The sequence below is a fragment of the Vanacampus margaritifer genome, chromosome 7, assembly GCF_051991255.1.
Source record: "Vanacampus margaritifer isolate UIUO_Vmar chromosome 7, RoL_Vmar_1.0, whole genome shotgun sequence".
Classification (NCBI taxonomy): Eukaryota; Metazoa; Chordata; class Actinopteri; order Syngnathiformes; family Syngnathidae; genus Vanacampus; species Vanacampus margaritifer.
This window is the reverse complement of record NC_135438.1, coordinates 191,884-215,290: the sequence shown is the minus strand read 5'-3', so window position 1 is coordinate 215,290 and position 23,407 is coordinate 191,884. Positions and strand designations below refer to the sequence as shown.

Below are 23,407 nucleotides of genomic sequence, written 5' to 3'. Positions count from 1 at the left end.
GCTACATCATATCTAGACACAATGTGAACCAGATGAAAGACCAAAGTCTCAGGTAAATATATTTTCTATTGGCAACCCCGACGCTTGACTTCCGCGTGTTTGGACGCGTTGCCCAAATAAAGAGTGGCAGTCTTCGAAAGAAGTAGTTCTCTTGAAAGACCCCTAAAGTCATCCGTTTAACCGTTTCTGCGCACGTTATCCTCGAACCGTGTTGTTCAAAGTATTTCGGGCTCCAAGGTCGAATATTTCGAGGAGCGAGACTGGTATCGCGTCCACAACAAGGAACTACATGTCGCCGCGGAGGAGGCCTGCCGCCGGGTGCTGCTCGGCGGCGTTTCCGGGAGGGAGGAGCTTGTCCGGAGCTGCGTAAATGTAGGAATCAACTTTTCAACTTTGGTTTCAACGGCGAGCGAATGAATGTCGCCAATTTCCTTTTCTCTTCACTGCAAACTTGTCAAGACGCTAAAGCTCAAAGAGCCTCGCTCGAGTGAGTTTCGTAGCTCATGTAGCTGAGCGCTCTCGTCAGCACACTCTGTCCCACCGGAAGTTGGCCTCGTCGGCCGCCGTAAGCGCGGTCGTCACCGGACTCTCGCCGATGGGCAGCCGAAGCGGGAGCGGACCGACGCCGCCGCCGCTGCCGCCTCCGGCCCACGGAGCCGGAACGGGAGCCGCCGGCGAGACGGACGCCGGCCGCTTTGACGACAGACGTTTCGAGGATTCCGAGGATTCCGACTTCGACGAGGACCCGGTCCGGGCGTCCCCCGGCGGCGGCGGCGGCGGCGGCGGGGGGGCGCCGCTCGCCCAGCAGCCCGCCGGCACGCCGGGGGCCAAGCCCGGCAAGAAGACTCGCGGGAGGGTCAAGATCAAGATGGCGTTCATCGACAACAAACTCAGGAGGTACACGACGTTCAGCAAGAGGAAGACGGGCATCATGAAGAAGGTGAGTGACGTCACAACGTAGCCACGTGGCCTTGACGTGACGTCACAGCGCACACATCACACACGATGCTCTGACATTCGTTACGACACGCAACATCGGGCCGGATTCTGACAGTTCCGAACATCCGGGTATTTCTGATATTAGCGCAACGCAAAAGGTGTCAACACAACTGGACCAGAGCAGGTTGTTATTGTTATTATAGTTGTCAAAATGGCATCTTATCACGTTTTCAACTTCAAATCATCCTCACTAGTCAACCATCCAAAGTTCGACGCTTTTGATCCATGAGTGGAAAGCTTCCTTTGAGTTGAGCTCCATTTTGACCTGTGACCCCCAAACTCGGAATTGTCAATCCACAAGAAGACAACAATTACACTAAAAACAACACAAACACCCACAATGAACGACGTGTGGCGCTTCATTGGCGGTGCCGTCCCGCAGGCCTACGAGCTGTCGACGCTGACGGGCACGCAGGTTCTGCTGCTGGTGGCCAGCGAGACGGGTCACGTGTACACGTTCGCCACGCGCAAGCTTCAGCCCATGATCACGTCGGAGACGGGCAAAGCGCTGATCCAGACGTGCCTCAACTCGCCCGACTCGCCCCCGCGCTCGGACCCGTCGTGCGACCAGAGGATGAGCGCCACCGGCTTCCAGGAGACCGACCTCACCTATCAAGTGAGCGAGGCGCCCGACGGCTGCCCCGACAAGGTAACGCCGGACGCAAACGCCAGAACAAATATTTTGTGCCAATATTTGGCTGATAATTGAAATCAGCATTTTTTAAATAATCTTTTTGGGGCGAGTGTAATGATGGCAATGGAAATTGAATGTGGAAGAATTGCACATCCCGAGCGGGCCTCGCCGCCATGTCGGACATTGGGGAGTTGGGACGGACCGATTATCGGCCGGACCGATTATCGGCCGGACCGATTATCGGCCGGGCCGATTATTGGCGCCGATCTTCAGCATTTTGATGAATATCGGCTATTTTGAAGAATCATATGGCTGATAAGGGATCTTTTTGAAAAAAAGTTAACTTTAGGGAACTATTTTATTTATTTAATTAAAAACATTTTTTAAAAACAAACTCTCTGCATCTTCTGTTTTTGTTTGAAATGAAATAAAAATGTAATACTTCAGATATTTTGGAATACTTTATTCACTGTAGAAAACCATTGTTGCATTTTTTATGTAACTTTTGAAAACAAAGATTTTCAAAACAAAGATTTAATTTGAGAAAAAAAACTCCGCTATTTTATAAACCCTCAAAGTTGCTCAATAAACATTTGCTTTAAAATTCCCTCCAAAATTAAGAGCTGGAGTTTTTTTTTTTTTAATTTTCTTCCCAAAATTTGATAGCAATATTTTCCCTTTTACTGAAAATGAATATCTGCTCCAAATATCGGTTATCGGCATCCTTGACTCCTAATAATCGGTATCGGCCCTGCAAACCCCACAATGGTCGATCTCAATCGGCGAGCGTTTGCTGCGCTCTGTCGCCAAATGTTTGTGCGGCATTCATGTTGGCGCTTGCGGCGTCTCCTGCAGGATCTCGGCCAAGGGCTCTTCAACGGTCCCAACATGGCCGCGGGCAGGCCATCGGCGCAGGCGCAGATCGGCGCCGCCAACGGGACGCTGCTCAAGACGCCGGCGGGCGTGGTCCTCCCCGCCGGCTTCACCTTGGTGTCAGGTAGGGGGCGTGGTCCGGCCCGGCGCGGCGTGTTGCGCACCAACGCGTTTGTTTGATGTTCAGGGGCGTCGCTGCCTGCCGCCCCGCACGCGCAGCAAAGCGCGCTGCTCCGCCTGCCCGCCGCCGCCGTCTCGCTGTCAGGTGAGCGCCGTGTGTATGCTCATGCGCGTGTGTGCGTGGCCTCGTGTGTGCGCACGCGTGCATGTTTGTCATCATAATAATAATGCATTATATTTAGAGGCGGCTTTCTTGGCGCTCAAGGACGCCGTACAGCAAGTCTCGAGAGGACTTAAAAAATAATAATAATAATAAAAAATAAATACAAAATAATATAAAGATAAAGAGGTTATTTTAGGCACTACAATGTATATTTTACTTAGAGGTGTAAAAATGAGTTCATTCATTTTGAGTGAATTTATTAAGTTCCTTTACCGCCACAATTTTTAATTAATTTTTTACCGCACGATTAATGAGCACCCCTCACTCGATGACTTGACTTGGGGGGAACCCGGTCGCAATGCAGCAGACGCGTCCACGTCAACATTTAGCAGTAATAAATGTCATAATAATGCATCTAATTGTGGAAACTGGGGTCAAGTTTTATTTTGCAATTTTGAAAATGTGCAGAATTTTTCAAGTTGCTTCACGTTAAAGATTAGATTAGAAAAATGCACTGAGCTGTCACCGTCTTACAAATGCAATGATGCCATCTAGTGGCAGAAAAATGACCAACACAAATCAATATCACTCTTCTTTTTTTTACACTACAGTACATCTTTCTAATTTTAACTCGTTTATGAACTATTATGAAATGACTGTATCGATGATTAAAAGATGCAGCCATAAGAATATGAGTTCAACATTTTTTTCCCACTTTTATGTTAAGAGTAGAGATAGGCCGATACAGATTATCGGTTGTCAAGGAGGCCGATAACCGATATTTGAAGCCGATGGAAAAAAGTTGGTGTCCAAAAAATGTATAATAAAAACTCCAGCGCTTGAGCGCTTAAATGCCTTCAAGGACGTGTTTATTAAACATCTTTTGTGATTTGCAACAAGCTTTTTTAAGCAACTTTAATGTGGCCTCCGCACACTAACTGCCTAATAGCCGCTAATTCGCGGGCTAACCGTTAGCTCACAAGCTAACCGTTCACCTGCACGCTAACCCCGGGATAACTCACAAATAGCCGCTAAAAAACGGCTATTAATTCATTTTAATAAATGAATTAGCCAATTAATTGCTCATTGGGATTTTTTTTCTGTATCAGATATCGGCATCGGTTTAAAAAATCCATTCGAGTCGGGTCCAAGCCGTTACCTGAGCAGCTGTGAAGTGTCAAAATGGCCGCCGCCTGAGATGGATTTTTCTGCTTCATTGCCATCTGGCGGCGCAAAATGAATCATCAGAATGTCGTGTTTGGGCGCCGACAAAATCATCGCATTTTGTCAGCATTTTTCACTTCAACTTTTGCAAGTCTTTTTGTCTCCTGTCAAGAAAACTCATAAGAAGCGTCGCCCATGCTGCTATTTTGTTGCCAGGGGGCGGAGTCTCACAGGTGGCGTCCACCAATCAGAGCACTTCTGACATCCCCAGCCCCGCCTCGTCCGCAGGTAAGAGCCGCCCCGGGCCCGCCGCCATCCCGGCCCGTGATTGGCTAAGCTGCTCACGTGACGTGTTCCCCAGCCGCCGCCGCCGCCTCTTCGGCAGGTCACGTGATGTACCCCGGAGGCCACGCCCTCATGTATGCCCCGGCCGCGCCCTCCCTGGCCGACGCCGGCCTCGCCGTCCTCAACGCCGCGTCGCACGAGCTTGGTATGTGATGATGATGATGATGATGATGATGATGATGATGGCGGGCGGGCGACTAACGGCGTTTGTCTGTCAGCGTCCGTCCCTCAGGTCTTCCTGGCGTCCGTCCCGCACGTCTCGGCCGTGCAGCTGCACCCGGTGAGAAAAACACACTTGTGTGAGTTTGCTTTAGTTTGGTCCGCTGACGCGAATGCGACGGGTTTGAACGGATGTGAAGTCGTGCTGGCTTCACAATATCCACATCGAATCCGTATTTCTCCCAAAACATGACTCGATACTTTTAACGGGCCCGAAACATAAACGAGCCGTCTCGCGTCACGGGGACGTTTAGTTGGCAACAGAAGCTCCGTGTTTTTGCCACTTCATTTATTTCAACGATTATTTCTTGCTTTGATCGGCTCAAGTTCAGTTCAACTAACGTGATTCGTGTCACTGCAAGACTTTCTTGCTGCGAACGTCTGCCGGCGTTCTTCCTAGAAGGTCACAATGTCCCGCCGCCGCCGAGCTGATTTCCGACCGGTCGGATGACAAACGCCGTCGATCGTCGGACAGAAATGAGATCGGACGCCGGAGCAAAAGAAAATGTGTTTTGTGCGCAGATGGTGCTGAGCCAGCAGAACGGCGGAGGCGGAGCTAACCTGACGGAGCTTCAGCTGGTCGGTCTGGACGCGTCGCACGCCAAAGACGATTGACGCGCGACAGCAATCGGCTTTTTGTTTTCTTCTTTCTTCTTGTTTGAATGTTGGGACGCCTTCAAGTTATTAAACGGACTTTTTCAGCACATTCCACTTCCTGTTTTGCTGTCAACGGAGGTCGCGGGTCAAACGATGTCATTTGGATGCGATCCTTCGAAGACGGGAAATTACGATGACGATTCGATTATTAAAGCTTGTTGTGCAAATCTGTTGATGGACTTTTTCCAAAGTAGAAGCCGATGTTTGCAAATGTCTTTTTGTTGTTGATGCAACGAAGAGATTCCGTCTGCTTTCCAAAACGTCAGAATCGTAACAGTTGAGAATCGGCCAACGATTTGGACGCTCTCGAAAACGCTCATCGGGTGATTCGATGTCGCTTTCATCTTCGTTCTTCGACCGCACTTCTCAATCTCTGCAAATGTTCACATTGTCAAACCGTGGCTTGCGCAGCATGCCTAGGAAGTCACAATGTCCCTCCAGCTATTTTTCGAGCGGACTCGTGTGAACGTCTTCCGGGAAGGCGCCAAGATTTGTTTTCTCTCCCGGTGAGGTCGTTTTGGAATATAGTTGAGAATATCAAATGCCGTGCTGAAGGGGCTGGTTGGCTCTAAACGATGAATTTGTCATCAAAGTAGTTGATCATTTTTGACTAGTGTCATTGCAACAAAATTATGAATCGATATGTTCATTTCCACATCTTACAGATCATTAACAGAATGTATATTTTCTTCAAAATGTTGCAGTAAAACCGAGCAATCAAATCCTGTCACAAAACGTCGCTGATAAAGATGAATGAACTCATATATTTTTAAGACGGAAATGTGATTTGTTAGCTTGTTTATTTTCCCGTCTTAAATAAATGGTTATTTTTTTAAATGATTGAACCTGGAACGGAAATATGACGTCAACTCCGGCGGCGCTTCTCGATGACGTCATCGTAGCGGCGACACGCGCTCGCCTTTTCCCTCCCGGTGTTTAGCAGTTCGCGTCGTCGGATTCAGCTCACTGTTACTACAGCGCTACACTGAGAGAAATCACTTTCAGGCATAAAGAAACGAAATAACAGTATTCCACCAACTTTATTCGGAACGAGGTACGTAGCTCCCTCGAACACGACGCCATCTTGGCCAACCTCCCGTCGCGGCTCCTTCTCTTTCTAACCTGTTCGCTTCAGTCGTAGTCGCGAAATGGCCGCCGCCGGTGTGCAGACTCGGAAGCGGCTCCTGAGAGACGAGGACATGACCAAAGTGGAGTTTGAGACCAGCGAGGAGGTGCACGTCACCCCCACCTTCGACGACATGGGCCTGCGGGAGGATCTGCTGCGCGGCATCTACGCTTACGGTAGGCCGAGGATCGGCGAGGCCTGCGCGGAGCTAGCTGGCTAGCTAAAGCGCTAACTACGCCGCGGCCGCAAACTCGCATTCCGACGATTCCGCTCGGCCTTTTTCGCCTTCCTCGTTGACGCCAAGTGAGCATCGGGTTCACATTAGCCGCTGGAACGAGTTTGTCGCCTCGGAGTGGCGAAAGTTCTGGAGCTCATCCGGCGCCAGGGTAGCATTTTGTACTCACAGTTGAGCGCGTCAATAACAAAGAAGACTCGAAGTTTGATTTATTTGAAAACTGGAGTAGAACCTCCGTGCCGTTTTGATTGAGTGGAAATGAGAGCAGGTTCAAATAAGTTTTTTTTGAAAATGTAGGCAACGAGGAAACCAGCGTCTTAATCATTGCAACACTGAAAACACTGCCATCTTCAGGCCAGAAACTGCAATTGCGCTTTAGGTTTTGCTCATATCGGCTGACAGCCGCGAACGCATCGGCAGAGACAACTTCGACTTCATTTGTACTTTTTGCTCAACATTGTGCGCTGTCTGGTGTATTATATTATATATTATATTTCATGAAGATGAACACACTTGAGGGTTTTTCCTGTGTACAAAATTCAGAGGCGGCCACCTCCACCAAATTTTGCGCTCCAGCCGTCGTCAAAGTCATCAAAACACAATAGATACAAGAAACATAAGCGTTTTTTTTAACTATATCTACAATTTAATAGGAACCTGCGAATGATTTTTTAATGATTGAAATGGCAACAATTAATGGCCATTTTGTATTTCTAATTTCTGGTCCCTGATCGTAAAATGGCCGCAGGAGGGCTGTTGATGATGGGTTCGGGTCACCGATACGAAGTCGCCCGTCATAGTTGGAATGAGAATAACGTCTTGCTAATAAGTAATATACCGTCTATACAACAACAATAATAATAATAATTCTTCTTATTATCACTACTTTTTGTAACCAAAGCATTTCCCACACCGATTTATCAAGCCCTTCTTCTACTTCTCAAACATTTCTTTTTAAACTGATGTATGTTTAGACATTGTTGCAGGTCATTATTACGGAATGAAATCGGGAAAAATGGCAATTCATTAGAACCCGCGTGTGTGTTGGTTGTGTCAGGGTTCGAGAAGCCGTCGGCCATTCAGCAAAGGGCCATCAAGCAGATCATCAAAGGCAGGGACGTCATCGCACAGTAAGAAAACCACAAACGCTTCACGAGCCTTTTTTCATCTTCATCATCATCATCATCACCTGCGTGTTGCATTCAGGTCTCAGTCTGGAACGGGAAAAACGGCCACCTTCTGCGTGTCGGTTCTGCAGTGTCTGGACATCCAGGTCAGTGAGTCGCTCAAAGTCGCAAGTCGTTGTCGTAGATCTGGCGAAGGTGACGTGCCCGCCGCCGCATGGGGACAAAAAAAAATGGAAGGAAAAGGGTTGGGTTGCGTTTGCCGCCATCTTGTGGCGAGGAGGAACTTTGTGGGATTGACTTGCGGAGGTTCCAAAGAGTTGTTTTGGTGCGCAGGTGAGGGAGACCCAAGCGCTGATCCTGGCACCCACCAGAGAACTGGCCGGCCAGATCCAGAAGGTAAGCCCCGCCCCCACAAGGTAAGCCCCGCCCCCTCGCCGCCGCCAGACTCCTAACCCGCGTCTGCGTGCCGGTCCAGGTGCTGCTGGCGCTCGGGGATTACATGAACGTCCAGTGCCACGCCTGCATCGGCGGCACCAACGTGGGCGAGGACATCCGCAAGTTGGACTTTGGCCAGCACGTGGTGTCGGGGACGCCGGGCCGAGTGTTTGGTGGGTGGCGCCGGCGGTCATCTTTCTCAGTCCAACTTGAAGAACAACAAGCCGATAATGATACCGGCTGAGCGTTGCTGCCGTTTGCGCCTTGGCCTCTTGGTGGCGCCGCTCGTGGTCCCCGTGAGACAAAGAGCAGAAGAAGAAAGTTGCCTTTGACCTTTATTCGGGGAGCTGGCGTGACATGCATGCTAACTGTTAGCATGGCAATGACATTTTGCCTTCATGTTAGCGTTAAGCTAGCAGGCTGTTTTGCAGCTCGTTTGTGTTAGCAATTTCTTGATTGATATATTATTTGCTATCTGCATTATTATCGTCTTTTCTCGAGCCCCAAATTAAAAGCATTTCCTGCAGATTTTGTGGGTGCGACCGGAAGCGTTCCGTGACCGAACGTGGCTCGTCTTTGCTTGCAGACATGATCCGACGCCGCAGCCTGCGCACGCGCGCCATCAAGATGCTGGTTCTGGACGAGGCCGACGAGATGCTCAACAAAGGTGGCCGGCGACATCCGCCCCCTGGCGACATCCGGCCCTGGGAAGCGGCCTGACCTCTGACCTCTGACCTCTTGTGGACGCGCAGGTTTCAAGGAGCAGATCTACGACGTGTACCGCTACCTGCCCCCCGCCACGCAGGTGGTCCTCATCAGTGCCACGCTGCCCCACGAGATCCTGGAGATGACCAACAAGTTCATGACGGACCCCATTCGCATCCTGGTCAAGCGGTACGTCCGCATCCGTCCGCATCCGACTCGGATTTTCAAACCAAATGAGCGCAAAATAGACACAAAGGTTGACGTCGAAGCAAAAAGTATTTGAACTTCTCCACAATCAATTGTCCAAAATCTTTTTCAAATGATTTCAAAATCTATTAGTTGTTGTGGGACATGAAAAAATTCGGTCCCGTTTGTGAGACTTAACCAAAAGAAAAGCTTGAATTTCGTGCTGTCAAGTATCGAAATGTTTTTAGAAACGATTAATTGACGAATATTCATTTTAATTTTGCGTGTATTACAAAAGCATTTGTATAACATTTAATAACCAGCGATTAGTGTTTATTTCGTACTTCAAATTCATATCGTGATAAAAAAAAGCGGGGGGGGGGGGGGGCTTGTTACACAATGTTACCGGTTCGGAAACATAGTGAAGTGAAGAAAATAATCTTGAATGAAGGAAGGCAGAAATCAGCCAACAATTACTGTTGCTATGCTGACATTTTTGGGCCGTTTGAAAAATGCTCCAAACGATGACTCGATTATTAAAGTAGTTGTCGATTAATCGCTACATTTTGACAGCTCTACTTGAACTTTCACATTTTGATGGACTCGAGCGCTCCCAAGTTAATTCATTGTCTTGAGCTCCGTCTAGTTGTGGCACGGGTTCGAGTTCCCCAATTGAGCGCTCGCTGGTGGTTTGTGTGCGGCAGTGACGAGTTGACGCTGGAAGGAATCAAACAGTTTTTTGTGGCCGTGGAGCGCGAGGAGTGGAAGTTCGACACCTTGTGCGACCTCTACGACACGCTGACCATCACGCAGGCCGTCATCTTCTGCAACACCAAGAGGAAGGTGGGTCGCACCGTCGGCCGTCGGCGTCGCGGCGCCGTGTGACGCGCGACCTTTGCCTGCAGGTGGACTGGCTGACGGAGAAAATGCGAGAGGCCAACTTCACCGTCTCGTCCATGCACGGGGACATGCCGCAGAAAGAGCGCGAGTCCATCATGAAGGAGTTCCGCTCCGGAGCCAGGTGGGCCTCAGCGCACACGCACGCACACACGCACGCGCGTGCTGATGGCCGCACAACTTACCAGTGTTGTCACCATCGACTATTTTTACAATCAATTCGATCACATTCATCTACATTTTGCATTCAAGTGTATTACAATTTATTCATTTTTATTTTTTACGGTTTATTAACCAGTGATTGGTGTTCATTTTGTTCTTTGCATAGTGATTTAAAAAAAGAAAAGTGGCTTGATGTGCTATGTTACTGGTTCGATCATTGTTTTCCAAAGTCAAAAGCGATGTTTGCAAATGTCTTCTTTTGATTCAACGGTGTGTGTGTGTGTGTGTGTGTGTGTGTGTGTGCGCGCGCGCACGACAGCCGCGTGCTGATCTCGACGGACGTGTGGGCGCGCGGTCTGGACGTCCCTCAAGTGTCCCTCATCATCAACTACGACCTCCCCAACAACCGAGAGCTCTACATCCACAGGTAGGCGCGCCCACACCCCTTAACCCCCCGCCACACCCACCTGACGACCTCTGACCCCACCCAGGATCGGCCGCTCGGGTCGCTACGGCCGCAAAGGCGTGGCCATCAACTTTGTCAAAAATGACGACATCCGCATCCTGCGCGACATCGAGCAATATTACTCCACGCAGATCGACGAGATGCCGATGAACGGTGAGCCCGTCGCTACGTTGCGTGTCGCTACGTTGCGCGTCGCTACGTTGCGCGTCGCTACGTTGCGCGTCGTCACGTGCGTACACGCTGCAGACGCACCCCAATGATGAGCAGATGTTGTTGAAAGTTGCCTCGAATGCACCAACGTTGATGCGTTCATGTTTTGTTTTGTTTGAAAGCAACACCTAAGAAGCTTGAGTTTTGTTTCTGGCGACACCTGATGGACAAAAGTGGTAGTGTTTTAGAAATATATCAGCTCATTTTAGTTCTTATAAAATCAAGCTAAAAGACACACATTTTTTTGCCGTTTATTCATTTTTTTTCTTCCACATTAAAACGTGAGACAAAGATAATGGTGTTAAAAATGACCCCCCCCCCAAAAAAAGTCAGAAGTTTGTATTTGAAAAGCTAAGCAAAATTGTTGTCTTGTCTTCCGCAGTGGCCGACCTGATCTGACGTCGTCTGCCTTCCTTTTTTTACTTCCTGTTTGAGTTTGACCATCGACTTCCTGTTTTGTTGTTTGTAAATAAAGCTTTGTTTTAGTTTCTCCACCGTGTTACTATAGCAACATGTGACATTTCTTCACAATTTGTCAAACTCTTCTTCCTGGAAATGATAAACCGTTTTTAGATCCAAAAATATTCATCTTCAATAAACTTGAGTTGATTTCAAAGACGTGTCCGATTTGGTTTCAGCTAACAGCGAAGGATGCTAACAAGACACAAAAGCGCATCCAAGGCGACATTCGCACGGCAGGCAAATCCGATTTTTATTACATTTGTTGTTAATCTCAACATTTTCTGATTGCCATCTTTTGGCAAATTCTGACCTGGCTGCTTTTCATACGTGTTCCTCGATAGCAAACGGATCCAAATGTTTGCAATTTGACTCTGAACAAGCAGGCGGCATTTAGCGACGTCTGCTCACAAAAAGCCAAAGAATTCTCAAACTATTTTCATCTCATCCTTGCTGATTTGTGAACACGTGTTGCCTTCGTCAAGCATTTGTTTGTGGACTTTTTATTTTGTCCATGACATTGAAGAAGAATCGATGTTCCTTAATTAATCGATATCAGATTGTGAAGGAAATCAAATCGGGAAAAATCGAATTTGAATCGCTACTCGGCCCTCGTGTGAATGTGCGTGCGTGCGTGCGCCTTCCAAAGGAACGACTGATTTGTGGTGTCGGCCGTCCGCATCCTACCGCCGCAGGAACCAGATCTCGTTGCGGCGGCGCGGGACGCCCGGGTTCTCGTAGACGGCCACCATGTAGGTGTCGGAGCGCAGGCGGTCGGATGCCGCCGCGCCCAACAGCTCCCACAGGAGACCCACGTGCCGCGTCACCGTCTCCTCGTTGGTCGTGCCCGAGAAAGGCCTGGCGGGAAACAAAAGGGAAACTTGACCTTCTGCCGGCGTGCGCGCCGAGCGCCGGGCTCGCACCTGGCCACGACGGTGAAGGCGTCACGGTGCACCACGTCCACGTCGGGGTCGTGCGGCAGCGGCGGCGCGTCCTGGAAGGCGGCGGGCAGGTAGAAGGCCGTCTCCACGCTCTTGTCCAGCGTCTTGCCGTCCACCCGCATCAGCACCGTGCTCACCACCGGAACCGTCAGGCCCAGGTGGCCGCCTGCGCGCGCACACAAACGTCAGCAGAAGAAGAAGAAGAAGAAGGGGTCCGCCCGCCCGCCCGCCGTCGGACCTGCCGAGTTCTCCTTGCAGATGAAGCGCATTAACTTCATGAAGCTCTTGGAGATGCTCTGCTCGTAAAGCTCCTCGGCCTGACGCACGCATGCCCACTTGCCCGCCGGGTACGCGCGCTCCTCCCACATCACCTCGCCCATCTGCACGCGCACACGCAAGCCATCACGTGTGGCATCATCATCATCGTCATCATCGTCATCATCATCATGGCAGCAGACAACGAGCGTCAACCACCTTCTCCTGGCAGGAAATGAGCGCGGAGGGGACGGGCTCCCTCTGCTGGTTGTTGCGCGTCATCTCATGGATGGGCCCCCGCATTTCTACAACAATCGAGCAAGACCTTCATTTGTTGTCCAATCACATTTCAGCGGCTATTTGTTGTCATGGCAATCTCATTGGCATGAAAAAAAACGCACACGAGCCGCTCAACAGAAGCATCCGAGAAGTTGAGATTTGTTGTTAGCAGGTGGAGGGGCCGAATGCGCATGCGCTTACCTGTCGGCACGGTGACCTGATGCGTGCTGCCCACCGCCCTCCAATGAGCGAGCAGCCTGTCCGAGTCCTCGCTTCCCATTGGCTCGGGGTTGTCCGTGATGTCATCGTCCAGCTGCTCGTCTTCGTCCAATCCCTCCAGATCGTCCAAGGAGATCAAAGCCATGCCGCTCACCTGTCACCTGAGCCAAAAGGGCCAACAAGAAGAACCGGTGACGTCATCTGCATCCACAGCAGCAAGCGCGGCAAGAGAAGCGTTTTCCTCCAAGGGACGCAACTAACGACCATTACGATGGACACTTCATGTGGTGACGTCATTCCACCTAGATCGAAGCAGGGGAACGACCGTTAGCGTCGTGTAGCTAACCTTAGCATGCAGCTCAACGTCAACAAAACACGTCGCTCGCTCACTTGAACTTGGCTTAGCCTCCTTTAGCTTCTCTTAACGACATTAGCACGCTTTTGAAGCGCGAAGAGGCGCGCGCGTTTACCTGCTCGCTCGTGCGCGTGATCGTCACGACGGACGACGGTCGGCCTTCAACTGTAAACACCCTGTGAGGCCCAGCCGCTTCCGGTATTAGCCCCCGGTGCCCTTCAAAGTAAGAACGTAGAACGGAAGTGCTGTAGTTCACAAGCTATACCGCGGCCTTCTCATGCTGAGCTCGTCGCTGTCTGATCGGAACTCTTTATATAACGCATCGGGCCGCCCCTGAAACCGGAGCAAGTCTCGGTGACGTCATGGACCCAAGTGGTCACGGTAACGTGATGTCGGGCGGCCAGGGGGCAGCAGAGGAGCGTCTTCTTCTTCTTCTTTTTTTGTCGTCGATGGTCGTCAGCTGTGTGAGTCTGTTTTGGATTGTTTGCTTCATTTCTTCAGCCCACGTCGCTTCCAAATCCTTTTAGTTTGACAATAATTGTCAAGTCACACATGTGAGGCGAGTTCGATCGCGTGCGTTCGTGTGTGTGTTTTTCATGCTAAAGGAGTGCGCGTGCGTGTGTATCAGTCAAGTGTGTTTACCTGCTGTCAGACAGGAGGTCAAAGGTGACCCCGTTAGCCAACAAAGCAAAGTACGTCTTTAAATTTTCATCAGCCTTCGCTTCTCGTCCCCCCCCCCCACCGGTGCGAACCCCCCCCCCCCCCTCCTTCCTGCCGCAGTGCTGATCAATAAATTATTCAGTCTGAGTGGAGGTCGCTTGGCTCCGCCCCCTCCAGTCTAACCTGCTGTGGCTGGACACTTGATTAGGTACACTGGAAGCGAACTCCTCAGTTGCCATGACGACGGCCGAGCTGCTGCTGCCGCATGTTGAGCGCACGCAGCAGGTGTCTCCGTTGCCAAGGAAACGGCAGTCAGCTGCTGCCGGTTGCCATGGAAACGAGAGAATCATCGAGGAAGCGGAGAGACGCTTGAGTTAGCTTCACGCGCTTTCATGTGCGATGATCAAAAATCCGACGCGTCTTTGTTGGCCAAGTTTGTTGAAGCAAATCACGCGCAATTTGTCACGTGAACAAAATGGACGCGTAAAGACGGAGAAGGACAAAGAATGATTCAAGTGATTGTTTTGAGCGAAAATTTTGCCTCGCAACAAGAAAAGCGACGCAAGCGAGCGAGATCGCTTGGAGATGACGTCAAAGCCTCTACTTGTTTTTTTTACTTTTTCACTTGAGTCATTATTTGAGTGAGTCTTTTTACCAAATTCGATTTTTGACGCAAGTAACTCTACTTTAACTTGGCGCCACTTTTGGAAGCCTTCCAAGCTTTGAAATCTTTTCACAACTTTAGAATCTTAAGCCTTCCTCATCAGTTGGGCTCGAATTGTAGACAGGAAATTGTCAATCACGTTATTGTCGCAATTCTTTTCTTGTCTAATGAGTCCAAATGTGACTGCGGGAATCCGCCATCGCGCTCTGCCACGCAGGCGTCATGCCAGCAGGAGGTGCGCGCGCGTGTGTGCGAGTGTGCGCGCGTGTGTGCGTTACCGGGCAATGTTGAGCAGACCTAATGAGCACTGGGATGAAGGCCGCGTGGGCTACACGCGCACACACGCACGCGCGCGCACGCACGCGCAGGGGCCGTCGTGGGTTTTCTTGAACGTTTAACGCCAGCGTTATTTTTTTTCCTGCTCACGTTGAAGGATGTTTCCCATCTTGCGTTGCCACTCTTACTGACATTTTGGATCAGGTTTCATGTGAAAACAAAAAGACTTCCAGTGCACGTTTGACCTGAAACGGGATCACGAGAGCCTCGCAAAGACGCCACTTGACACTTTATATCATCTCCGTAGGATCAATTGATGATTGGCGGCTGGCTTGGCTACTCACAGGAACAAATTCCGCTCGCATCTTCAAGTGCCAGCAGCGTCTACCTCGACTTTCACTTTGCGCGTGTGTGTGTCAAGATGGCTCCCGTCACAAGTCACGTGTGTTTGCCTCGTGGGACATCTCAGGTGATGGAGGCAAAAAAAAAAAAGAATGAAAAAAAAAAGTTGTCCATTAAGATGATCAATAATTCATAGAAGTCGCTGCAGCTGCTTCCTGTAACCGGACCCCCCCCCCCCCCCGTCTCCCCCTCCTTCCCGACTCAACCCCGCCCCCGACACAGCATCATCATAAAGGCTCCAGAAAGAATAATAATAATGACAATCAGAACCACAATGATCCTTTTAAGATGATTTGACTCTGCGTGTGTGCGTGCGTGTGCGCGCGCGCGTTGGACCATTTTGCAAAAGGACCGAGCGTTGAAATCACAGTTGACCTTCAACAAGAGACAACGTCCAAACAAAAGTTGGAACACAAAGTGATTTACTCTCACTTTGGAAGCCGACTACAGAAATGCGCCACAAGGTCAAAGGTCGCCAGCCAACGCAGCAACAAAAAGAAACGCTCGCTTCAATTTGGTTTGTCCCGACGTGCGGCGCGAAAGACGAGCGGCCCCGATGGATAAACGATTGTACGCCTGACCGGCGGCCATCTTGCGTTGCCGCTCGCTAAGCCTGCGTGCCTAACTTGAATACAATTTTGACAAGCAGTCAAAATGGTGAAAATGGTGAAAGATAATCGGTTGCACGACCGCCGCGTGAGCGGACAGACTTGCTTCCGTTCACGCGATTGCGTCATGACCCAACGCCGTGACGCAAATCCACGTCATTTCCACTCTGGTCTTTCTGCCTTCAATAAACGACATAACTTTGACACCAAATGGAGTCGTGGCTTTTGTCCTGGCGCCAAAAGTTTTCTTGTTGCTGCGTGGCCATCTTTGTTTATCATCTTTGTTTATGTTTGTTGATCTCCTTGCTTGCGACGCGCAGACAGAAAATGAGGTGAAAACATCACAGAGAATTCATTGCATTCAAATTGGGCTCACTTAGCGGGCGGCAACATAAGATGTCCGCCGCGCATGACTTGGACAACAGCAGACAGAGAACATAGGCAGGCGCCGTTCAACAAGATGCACTCCTTTCAAAATAAAAGTTGACAGTTAAAGGCCTGATTGTGCACAAGAAAATCTGAACAAACTTTTTCCAGGCAACGATCGTCGAATTGGACGCGTTGACACCAAATGTTGGCCTTGCAAAAGGGCTCGTATTTGTTTGTTTGTTTGTTTGGGGACGAAGCGACAGCAACGGGGTGTGCGAGTGCGTGTGTGCGTTAACGTGTGTGTGTTTGTGTTTCAAGGTCATTCCACTTCCTGTCGCTTTTTGACATCTGTCGTGCTAACGTTTGCATTTCAGGACATTTTTGACATGATTGCAATCATGACAACAATCAAATGCAATCATTTAACACACCTGCAATCAATTCACACACACACATTCTTCTATTTCCCACGATCCTCCTCTTGTGTGTGTGTGTTAGCGTCAGAGTGAAGCCGCTCCCATCAGGACATTATTGAGCGTCCCGATGAAGCTTCATCAGCAGGAATCGACTTGCAGGTCGGATGCTGCCTGCGCGCGCGCGCGCGTGCGAGCTAATAAACAATCATTGGCTTCAAGTGGTGCAGTAGCAGGAGGTCAAAGGTGAGAACCAGATGCTGATGGCTGTCGTTTCTTTGCTCCTCGGTGCGATGTCGCCTTCACACACGCACAAATATGAACAATCCCTCCCTCACTTCGGCACCCGTGTGTGTGTGCGTGTGTGTGTGTTTGTTTGTTTGTTTGTTGTGTGTGGAATAATAAGATGGCCGCTAAGTGGCGTCGAAAGGAAGCCCCCAAAAAGCATCCAGGTCTGATCTAGAAGCTGCACCGACTTGAATACGCCTGCGCCGTCAATGCTGCTTCTACTTGCCGTTGCGGGACGTGAAGCCACCGGCAGCCATCTTACATCTCGCCACGTTGAATACCTTGATTTTGGTTTTCATGCGTGCAGTTGTCCGGGAGAATTGAGCGCTACGTTGCTAAGAAAAAGACTTTTCTCTTCTACGGTAAAGGCTATCATGTTGCGCACAAGCATCAACAATCAAGAGAAAGGAAAGCCAAAAATGGCAGAAGTTGACAGTAAAAGTGGCAACATAAGATGGCGCCTGCATTCGAACACAAGCCGGACAGGCTGTGTGACGCATGACTTTGAAGGCCACGCGGCGGAAGTCGCGCTCGGCAGCGGCACGGCGAGCTTGACGGCTCGTGTCCGCCGATCGGCAGCTTGCGCGCGCGCGCTCCCGAGGGCGAAGCACGGCGGCGCGCTTGGCCCGAGATGGCAGCAGCGGCGGCGGCGGCAGCAGCAGCAGCAGGACGCCATGGCCGCTGAAGACAAAGCGAGCCGCTTGGGAGAACCGAGCCGCGCCGGCGGGGCTTCGGCGGCTTCGGCGGCTTCGGCGGCGGCGGCGGCGCGCGCGTCGGCCGCCGCCAGCCTGGCCCTGAGCGCGCTCTCGCTGCTGCTGCTGGTGACGGCCATCGGCACCGACCACTGGTACGAGACGGACACGCGGCGGCACCGCGACAACTGCGAGCGTCAGGGCGCCGACTCCGGGGGCCAGCAGAACCGCGACATGCCCATCTACCACCTGCCGCTGCTCGACACGGGCGCGCGCGACGTGGCGCTCATGAAGCCCGTGCACGTGGGCAGCCGCGAGCACGAGCTGCTGGAGAACTGGCGCGCCATCCTGGGCATGGGCATCCTGGAGACCGAGTGCGGCCGCCCGCTCTTCTCCACGCACGCCGGACTCTGGCGCAAGTGTTACGTGGCCGGACTGGACCCGGACATCGACCGGCTCGTGGACAGAGGTGAGCCGCCGCCGCCGCCGTCGTCGTCGCCGTCGTCGTCGCCGTCGCTGCCGCTGCCCTTCTTCTCATAACCTCGGCAAAGGACGAGCGCGAGGTCCTGCACGCGCGCTTTGGGCCCAATTGAGGCGCGGTTCGGCCTTGTGTTTAGCACCCGACGAGACCCGAGCGAGCGCGCGCGTTTCTCTTTTGCTCACATTGCGTGTTGTTGTCCTTGCACGTGCGCGTGCACGATTCCAAGCAGTCAAACTGTTGGAGAGTCCAACAAGTTCAGGATGAATTTCGGGCCACGCTTGCGTTTGTCAGCAAATCATGTGATCATTTATCCTACGCGAGAACTAAAATGTTTGGTTGACAAGTGATGAGAAAGTTGCCGGTTTTGTCCATCAAATGTCAGGCTTCATCAACGCCGCCATCTTTGATCCGTCGTACTCACTGGAGGACTTTCTTCACGTTTACAAACAAGAGCCACCGTAACATCATAGCAATCAGAAATGTGATTACAAATAAGTTGTTGTTGCTGTTTACGATGGACCAACTGGACTCACTAATGTCCAGCATGAAGCGCTAATGTCCCCTAGTGGCAGAAAATGACCACAAGTCTGACTCAAATGTTTCACACTCCTTTTAAATGCTCCTTCATTTATTTAGTCTTAAGCTTTTCCACCTGACAAGATTTTAATTTCATTCATCAATTGAGTGATATCTCAGAATGCTGGAAGCCGTTTGGACTTTCTGCCTTTTTTTCTTTTGACTTTTGGCCAAGGGACGAACTGCTTAGCAACGGAATTCCTTCGCAGGCCGAGAAAAGGTTCCGCATTCGGACCTTTTCTTGCTAAATCGACAATTCGTGTCTTTCTTCAAAATCCTCTTCCCTCCCAAACGGGGCTTCCTCGAATGCACTTTGCTCACCTGCGCGCTCTTGACGAGCGCAACAAGACGGCGAGGAAACAAATATTACCGGATTGGATGTCAATGAAGGAAAACGCAAATTGGAAATGAAGATTTGTCTGCGGGAAGATTTCATTTGCTGTCTTTTATTGTTGATCTTCAAAAGTTCCAAAGTACAAATGGATTTTTGTCCCCTCTGTGTGTGTGTGCATGCGTGCGTGCGTGCGTGCGTGAGCGCAGGTATCGCCGAGCGCTGCACAGCCGTCAAGTATCATTTCTCTCAACCAATCAGGTTGCGGAACATCCCGCTGAACCTGACCCGGAGCATCCAGCAGGACGAGTGGCATCTGCTGCGTGAGTGGCACACGCGCGCATTCACGCACAAGCACGCGCACGGCGCATGCATGACCTCTGACCTTTGTCATCCCACTGAAAAATGTCAGGTGAACGCTTATCACGCTAACTTTCAAGACGCGCGCATGCATGTTGTGGAGCTGCAAGCCGTCGCCATGGCAACGCCTTAACGTTGCGTTCCGCCTCCCGACAGACCTGCGGCGCATGACGGCGGGCTTCCTGGGCATGGCGGCCGCCGTCCTGCTGTGCGGCAGCATCGTGACGGCCGTGGGCTTCTTCTGGGAAGGTCGCCTCACGCGACACGTGGCCGGGCTCCTCTTCTTCATGGCAGGTGCGTGCGTGCGTGCGCGAGCGTGCGTGCGTGCGTGCGTGCGCGAGCGTGCGTGCGTGCGTGTTTAAAAAGGTCCGCCTGGAAACATGCACGTTTTTGCCGGCCAGCGTCCATCTTTGGTCACCTGACCGCGGTTGTTGAACATCGTCTGTAAGTGACTCACGATGTCAACTCAATGCTAGCTACGAGTTAGTGTTCGTTACCTTAAATCAGGGATGGCGACATCCGGTCCTGGAGGGCCGCAGTCCTGCCGGTCTTGGTTGTTTCCCTTCTCCAACACAGCTGATGCAGGATCAGCTCGTCAGCAAGCTCCGCATCAGCTTGATAAGCATCCTGTTAATTGGAATCGGCTGCAGTTGGAGTAGGCTGCAGGACTCCGGCCCTCGAGGACCGCAGTTTGACACCCCTGCCTTAAATGCTAATTGCTAGCGCAGCCATGCTAATCCCGATTGCTAACTGTTTAGTGTTGGTGTTGAATAATGCATTTTATTTATAGAAGATAATAAATGATGAGGACTTTGACCACTCAATCGATTCAATTCAAATTCAACCTTAGTGGATTAACAAAAAACAAAAATAATTGTTGTGTGTGTGTGGATTAGTCAATGATTTGATGGAATAATCAATAGGATCATCGAATTAAAAAAGAATCAATAGTGATAGCCACTAGAATATTTTTTTTTTTACAATCCATTATGCTATCAATCATTTCATCAATAAATCAAATAATAAGATCAAAAAAATATTTGGGGAGCATTTGGACAATTTGAAATGAAACAATGGCTCTAAATGAGGACTCAATTATCGGCTTGATTGATTTTCAATTCTTATTCAATACATTTTGACAGCTGTTTATTGTGCAAGCGTTTATTGCGTTTTTCGTGCGCCCCCTGCTGGCGGCGGCGCCTCATTGCGACAAGACGAGCGCTTCTGACTCCCGCGCGTGCGTGTCGCTGGCTTGCTTTTGCCTTCAGGAATCTTCTGCACCATCTCTCTGTGCACGTACGCGACCAGCGTGACCTACGACCTTTCCAGGAAGCCCCCCTTCATCTACGGCCTGCCGGACGACGTGGACCACGGCTACGGCTGGTCGGTGGGTCTGGCGTGGGCCAGCCTGGGTCTCAGCGTGGCGTCGGGGTCCCTGGGCGCCGCCTTCCCGCTCCTCGGCCGCTCGGGGCCCCCCCGCGACAAAGCCGTCCGCGCCGACGCCGTCTGAAGCAACCCCCCCCCCCCCCCCCCCCCCCCCACACACACACACACACACACACTCCCCCCGCCCGCCCGCCGTCGTGCCTGCCGTCGTGAAGTCCAGGTGATGTTTGTTTGAATTGCACGGTTGGCATGGTAACCGAACGCGCTCGGGTCACATTTGAAAGCCTATTTTTTGAAAACAGCTTGTAAATACAAACGTGGAAAAGTTCAAGCAAACAACACAAAACGCTGTAGAAACACACGCTGAGGGATGCAAGATTTCAAAAAGCTTCCGCTAATAATTAAGGCTGCCGTAAGCGATCATTTGCAGACAAAATCAATCAAAGTGTGTCACGCATGCAAAGATGTCCGAGAAATGTTTAAGAAATACGTGCAAAAGTTTGGGAGCTGCAAAAAGTCCGCTCGTCCGTCGTGGCTGTAAAAACAAACATTTTGCCCAACTGGTGCTTTTCCAGTGGACAGCAGAGGGCGCTGTTTGACTTCCGGGTCCGTCAATTCAGTTGCCGTTTGGCAGCATTTGCAAGTAGCAGACTGGCCTGTCAAGTTGCATCCCGTCAATCATGTAAATAGACCCCGCCCCGCTAGTTGTAAATCTCCACAGTTTGTGTGCCAGTCGTCAGTCGAGCTGAGCCTTCAACGGGTCAGGCCCGACGCGTCAAGAAATGCGAGCGACACACGAATTTCAGCTCCTTCGATTAGACGCACACGCAGTTGCGCCCGCCTTCCCTTGAGCGCTCTCGATGTCTTTTCACAGCACTTGGAGTCGGTCGGGAGGTTCAAGTCGGGCAATTGGAGACGCGAGTGGTCCCGCTTGCGACTTTGTGCGGATTCGAGCCGTCCTCGCGCAAACTTGAGATGGATTGAGCAAAGCATGGTGGCAGAGCGTTGACGTCCACTTAGCTTCATGCTAACAGCTCATGCAAAACACCATCGACGGGCTAACAAAGCGCTTGCGTGAGGCAACGCGTCACTTCACACGCTAACGTTGGTGAAACGCAACTTGGTGAGTGGATTGGAAAACTCTTCTCCGTCTGTCTTTGTGTGTATGATGCTGCCCCCTGGCGGTGGCCAAAATAAACCACAAATTGAAGCAAAAAGATGACCAAACATTCCCCCCCCCCAAAATCATTTCATTCGAGCCATCGTGAAGACGCGTCCGATATGATTGAAAAAATATATGCTACAAATCCAATCCAATGTATTTATAAAGCACAGTTAATGGCCGCCATTTTCATGGGAGCAACGTCCTCAATCGCAGCCGTTTTACTGGCGTTTTTGCAAGGCCCGCAAAATATTGTGTTCTATTTAAATGTGGACAAATGTGGCGAAAGAAAGATTCGACTGCCTTCTTTCAACGGAAAAAAAGTGAGTTTCTATTGTAGCAATCAGCATTAGAAAAAAAGCTCCATTTCATGACAATTCCACTTGATTGAAATTTGTAAGTTCCTTCTTTTGAAACGGAAAAGGTTGCGAGCCATCCCGGCTGCGATGTCCTTCAGGCCGTCCAACAAGGTGGACACATTTGGTCGGTTGCTGGACGAGTCGATTTGGCGCTCGTCTGCAGAAATGCCAAATTTCTCCATTTCTGCAAATGGCGCGCGGGAGAGACGCTCGTTTGTTTCATTCGGCATTTCGCACATTTTGGGATGACCACAAATCAGCGTCCGCGGCGACGCTTTGCTTCTTGGCTTCTCCAAGTGGCTTCTGTGACGTCGCCTTGGCTGATTGTTTCATTCCACTGTCCTCAGAAATGCGCTTGATGCCGCCGTGGTGATTTCCAGATTTTCAGGCTCAGGAAAAGTCTCCTCCTTCCAAAATGGCAATGCTAACGTTAGCATGTCAATGGCGTTTTCTGTTGTCTGTTAGCATCCACAAGTGGCGAAGTGTCATGTGAATTTGACTTTTGTAGGAAACATCTGCCGAGAGTGGCCATCTTGAAAGCTCTTTTTGGAAGAATTCCTGCCAAAGTCAGTTAGTTGCGTTCTCCAACAGCGCTCGTATGTCAAGTCGAAGCAACAAAATGGGTCGAGCGGCGGCTCGCGGCTCCAACGGCTCACTCATATCTCAAGGCGCTGCTGTCTAGTTTTTATTTCTGCAATTTTCTTCTTCACGTGAGCCGATTTCGTGTTCACGCCGATGTAAATAAATACAGCTGCTGCAAACAACTTGTTTGGTGAAAATGAAAAATAAATCAACGTTTCAACAGCGTGTGTATTTGTGTGCATGTGGACAATCTGGAGAATTTTCTGCAACAATTTTCATCACGAGGTTTTGCATACTAGAGATGAGAGTGCTTTGCTTTCTTGAACTTTTGAAATGGACTTTTCGTGATGTCCTACAGCTTGTGCACGGCGACCAATCAATGTTGTTGGGACCAATCACGGCAACAGATGAAAATGTCATCACGCCTTGTTTTGCTCAACTGAGTCCCCCCTTTTAAACAAGCTGAGTCTGTTACCTTGATGATTGGCACAGACGGCATCAAGGCATTGAGTGATAGTTTTTGCAATGTAAATCTGCGGGTAAAGGCTTTGATTCTACACCCCCTCA

The 23,407-nt window shown here is 50.5% G+C and overlaps 4 protein-coding genes across 7 annotated transcripts; 3 read left to right on the top strand and 1 right to left on the bottom strand.

Moving 5' to 3' along the window:
* The first annotated feature begins 327 nt into the window (after positions 1 to 327).
* On the top strand, positions 328 to 5,341 carry LOC144055421 (serum response factor-like). 3 transcript variants are annotated; one of them, XM_077571370.1, is made up of 8 exons: positions 328 to 940; positions 1,382 to 1,648; positions 2,489 to 2,630; positions 2,694 to 2,771; positions 4,170 to 4,241; positions 4,315 to 4,443; positions 4,517 to 4,578; positions 5,040 to 5,341. In XM_077571370.1, exons 1-8 carry the CDS (start codon positions 596 to 598, stop codon positions 5,130 to 5,132), a joined length of 1,188 nt encoding a protein of 395 aa, XP_077427496.1. In that variant the 5' UTR covers positions 328 to 595; the 3' UTR covers positions 5,133 to 5,341. The 3 variants fall into 3 exon arrangements, 2 of the variants coding, with proteins under 2 accessions (XP_077427496.1, XP_077427497.1); XM_077571371.1 differs by lacking the exon at positions 2,694 to 2,771 and having other exon boundaries at positions 329 to 940; XR_013294871.1 differs by lacking the exons at positions 4,517 to 4,578; positions 5,040 to 5,341 and adding an exon at positions 3,899 to 4,075 and having other exon boundaries at positions 330 to 940; positions 4,315 to 4,331.
* A 692-nt stretch (positions 5,342 to 6,033) lies between these two features.
* eif4a3 (eukaryotic translation initiation factor 4A3) lies at positions 6,034 to 11,230 on the top strand. The gene is made up of 13 exons (XM_077571369.1): positions 6,034 to 6,228; positions 6,310 to 6,476; positions 7,593 to 7,665; positions 7,742 to 7,808; positions 7,996 to 8,058; positions 8,138 to 8,270; positions 8,684 to 8,764; positions 8,850 to 8,991; positions 9,693 to 9,831; positions 9,894 to 10,009; positions 10,367 to 10,474; positions 10,539 to 10,666; positions 11,106 to 11,230. The coding sequence occupies exons 2-13, from the start codon at positions 6,323 to 6,325 to the stop codon at positions 11,120 to 11,122; spliced, it is 1,221 nt and encodes a 406-aa protein (XP_077427495.1). The 5' UTR covers positions 6,034 to 6,228; positions 6,310 to 6,322; the 3' UTR covers positions 11,123 to 11,230.
* Positions 11,231 to 11,410: 180 nt separating this feature from the next.
* soul4 (heme-binding protein soul4) lies at positions 11,411 to 13,507 on the bottom strand. The gene is made up of 6 exons (XM_077571372.1): positions 13,347 to 13,507; positions 12,859 to 13,037; positions 12,598 to 12,683; positions 12,362 to 12,503; positions 12,106 to 12,289; positions 11,411 to 12,040 (listed from the first exon to the last, which is right to left on the bottom strand). Exons 2-6 carry the CDS (start codon positions 13,019 to 13,021, stop codon positions 11,866 to 11,868), a joined length of 750 nt encoding a protein of 249 aa, XP_077427498.1. The 5' UTR covers positions 13,022 to 13,037; positions 13,347 to 13,507; the 3' UTR covers positions 11,411 to 11,865.
* Positions 13,508 to 13,545: 38 nt separating this feature from the next.
* Positions 13,546 to 23,065, top strand: tmem178a (transmembrane protein 178a). Of its 2 annotated transcripts, XM_077571367.1 has the most exons (5): positions 13,705 to 16,869; positions 17,030 to 18,072; positions 19,201 to 19,314; positions 19,508 to 19,645; positions 20,620 to 23,065. In XM_077571367.1, the coding sequence occupies exons 2-5, from the start codon at positions 17,121 to 17,123 to the stop codon at positions 20,859 to 20,861; spliced, it is 1,446 nt and encodes a 481-aa protein (XP_077427493.1). In that variant the 5' UTR covers positions 13,705 to 16,869; positions 17,030 to 17,120; the 3' UTR covers positions 20,862 to 23,065. The 2 variants fall into 2 exon arrangements, with proteins under 2 accessions (XP_077427494.1, XP_077427493.1); XM_077571368.1 differs by lacking the exons at positions 13,705 to 16,869; positions 17,030 to 18,072 and adding an exon at positions 13,546 to 13,695.
* Positions 23,066 to 23,407: the final 342 nt, after the last annotated feature.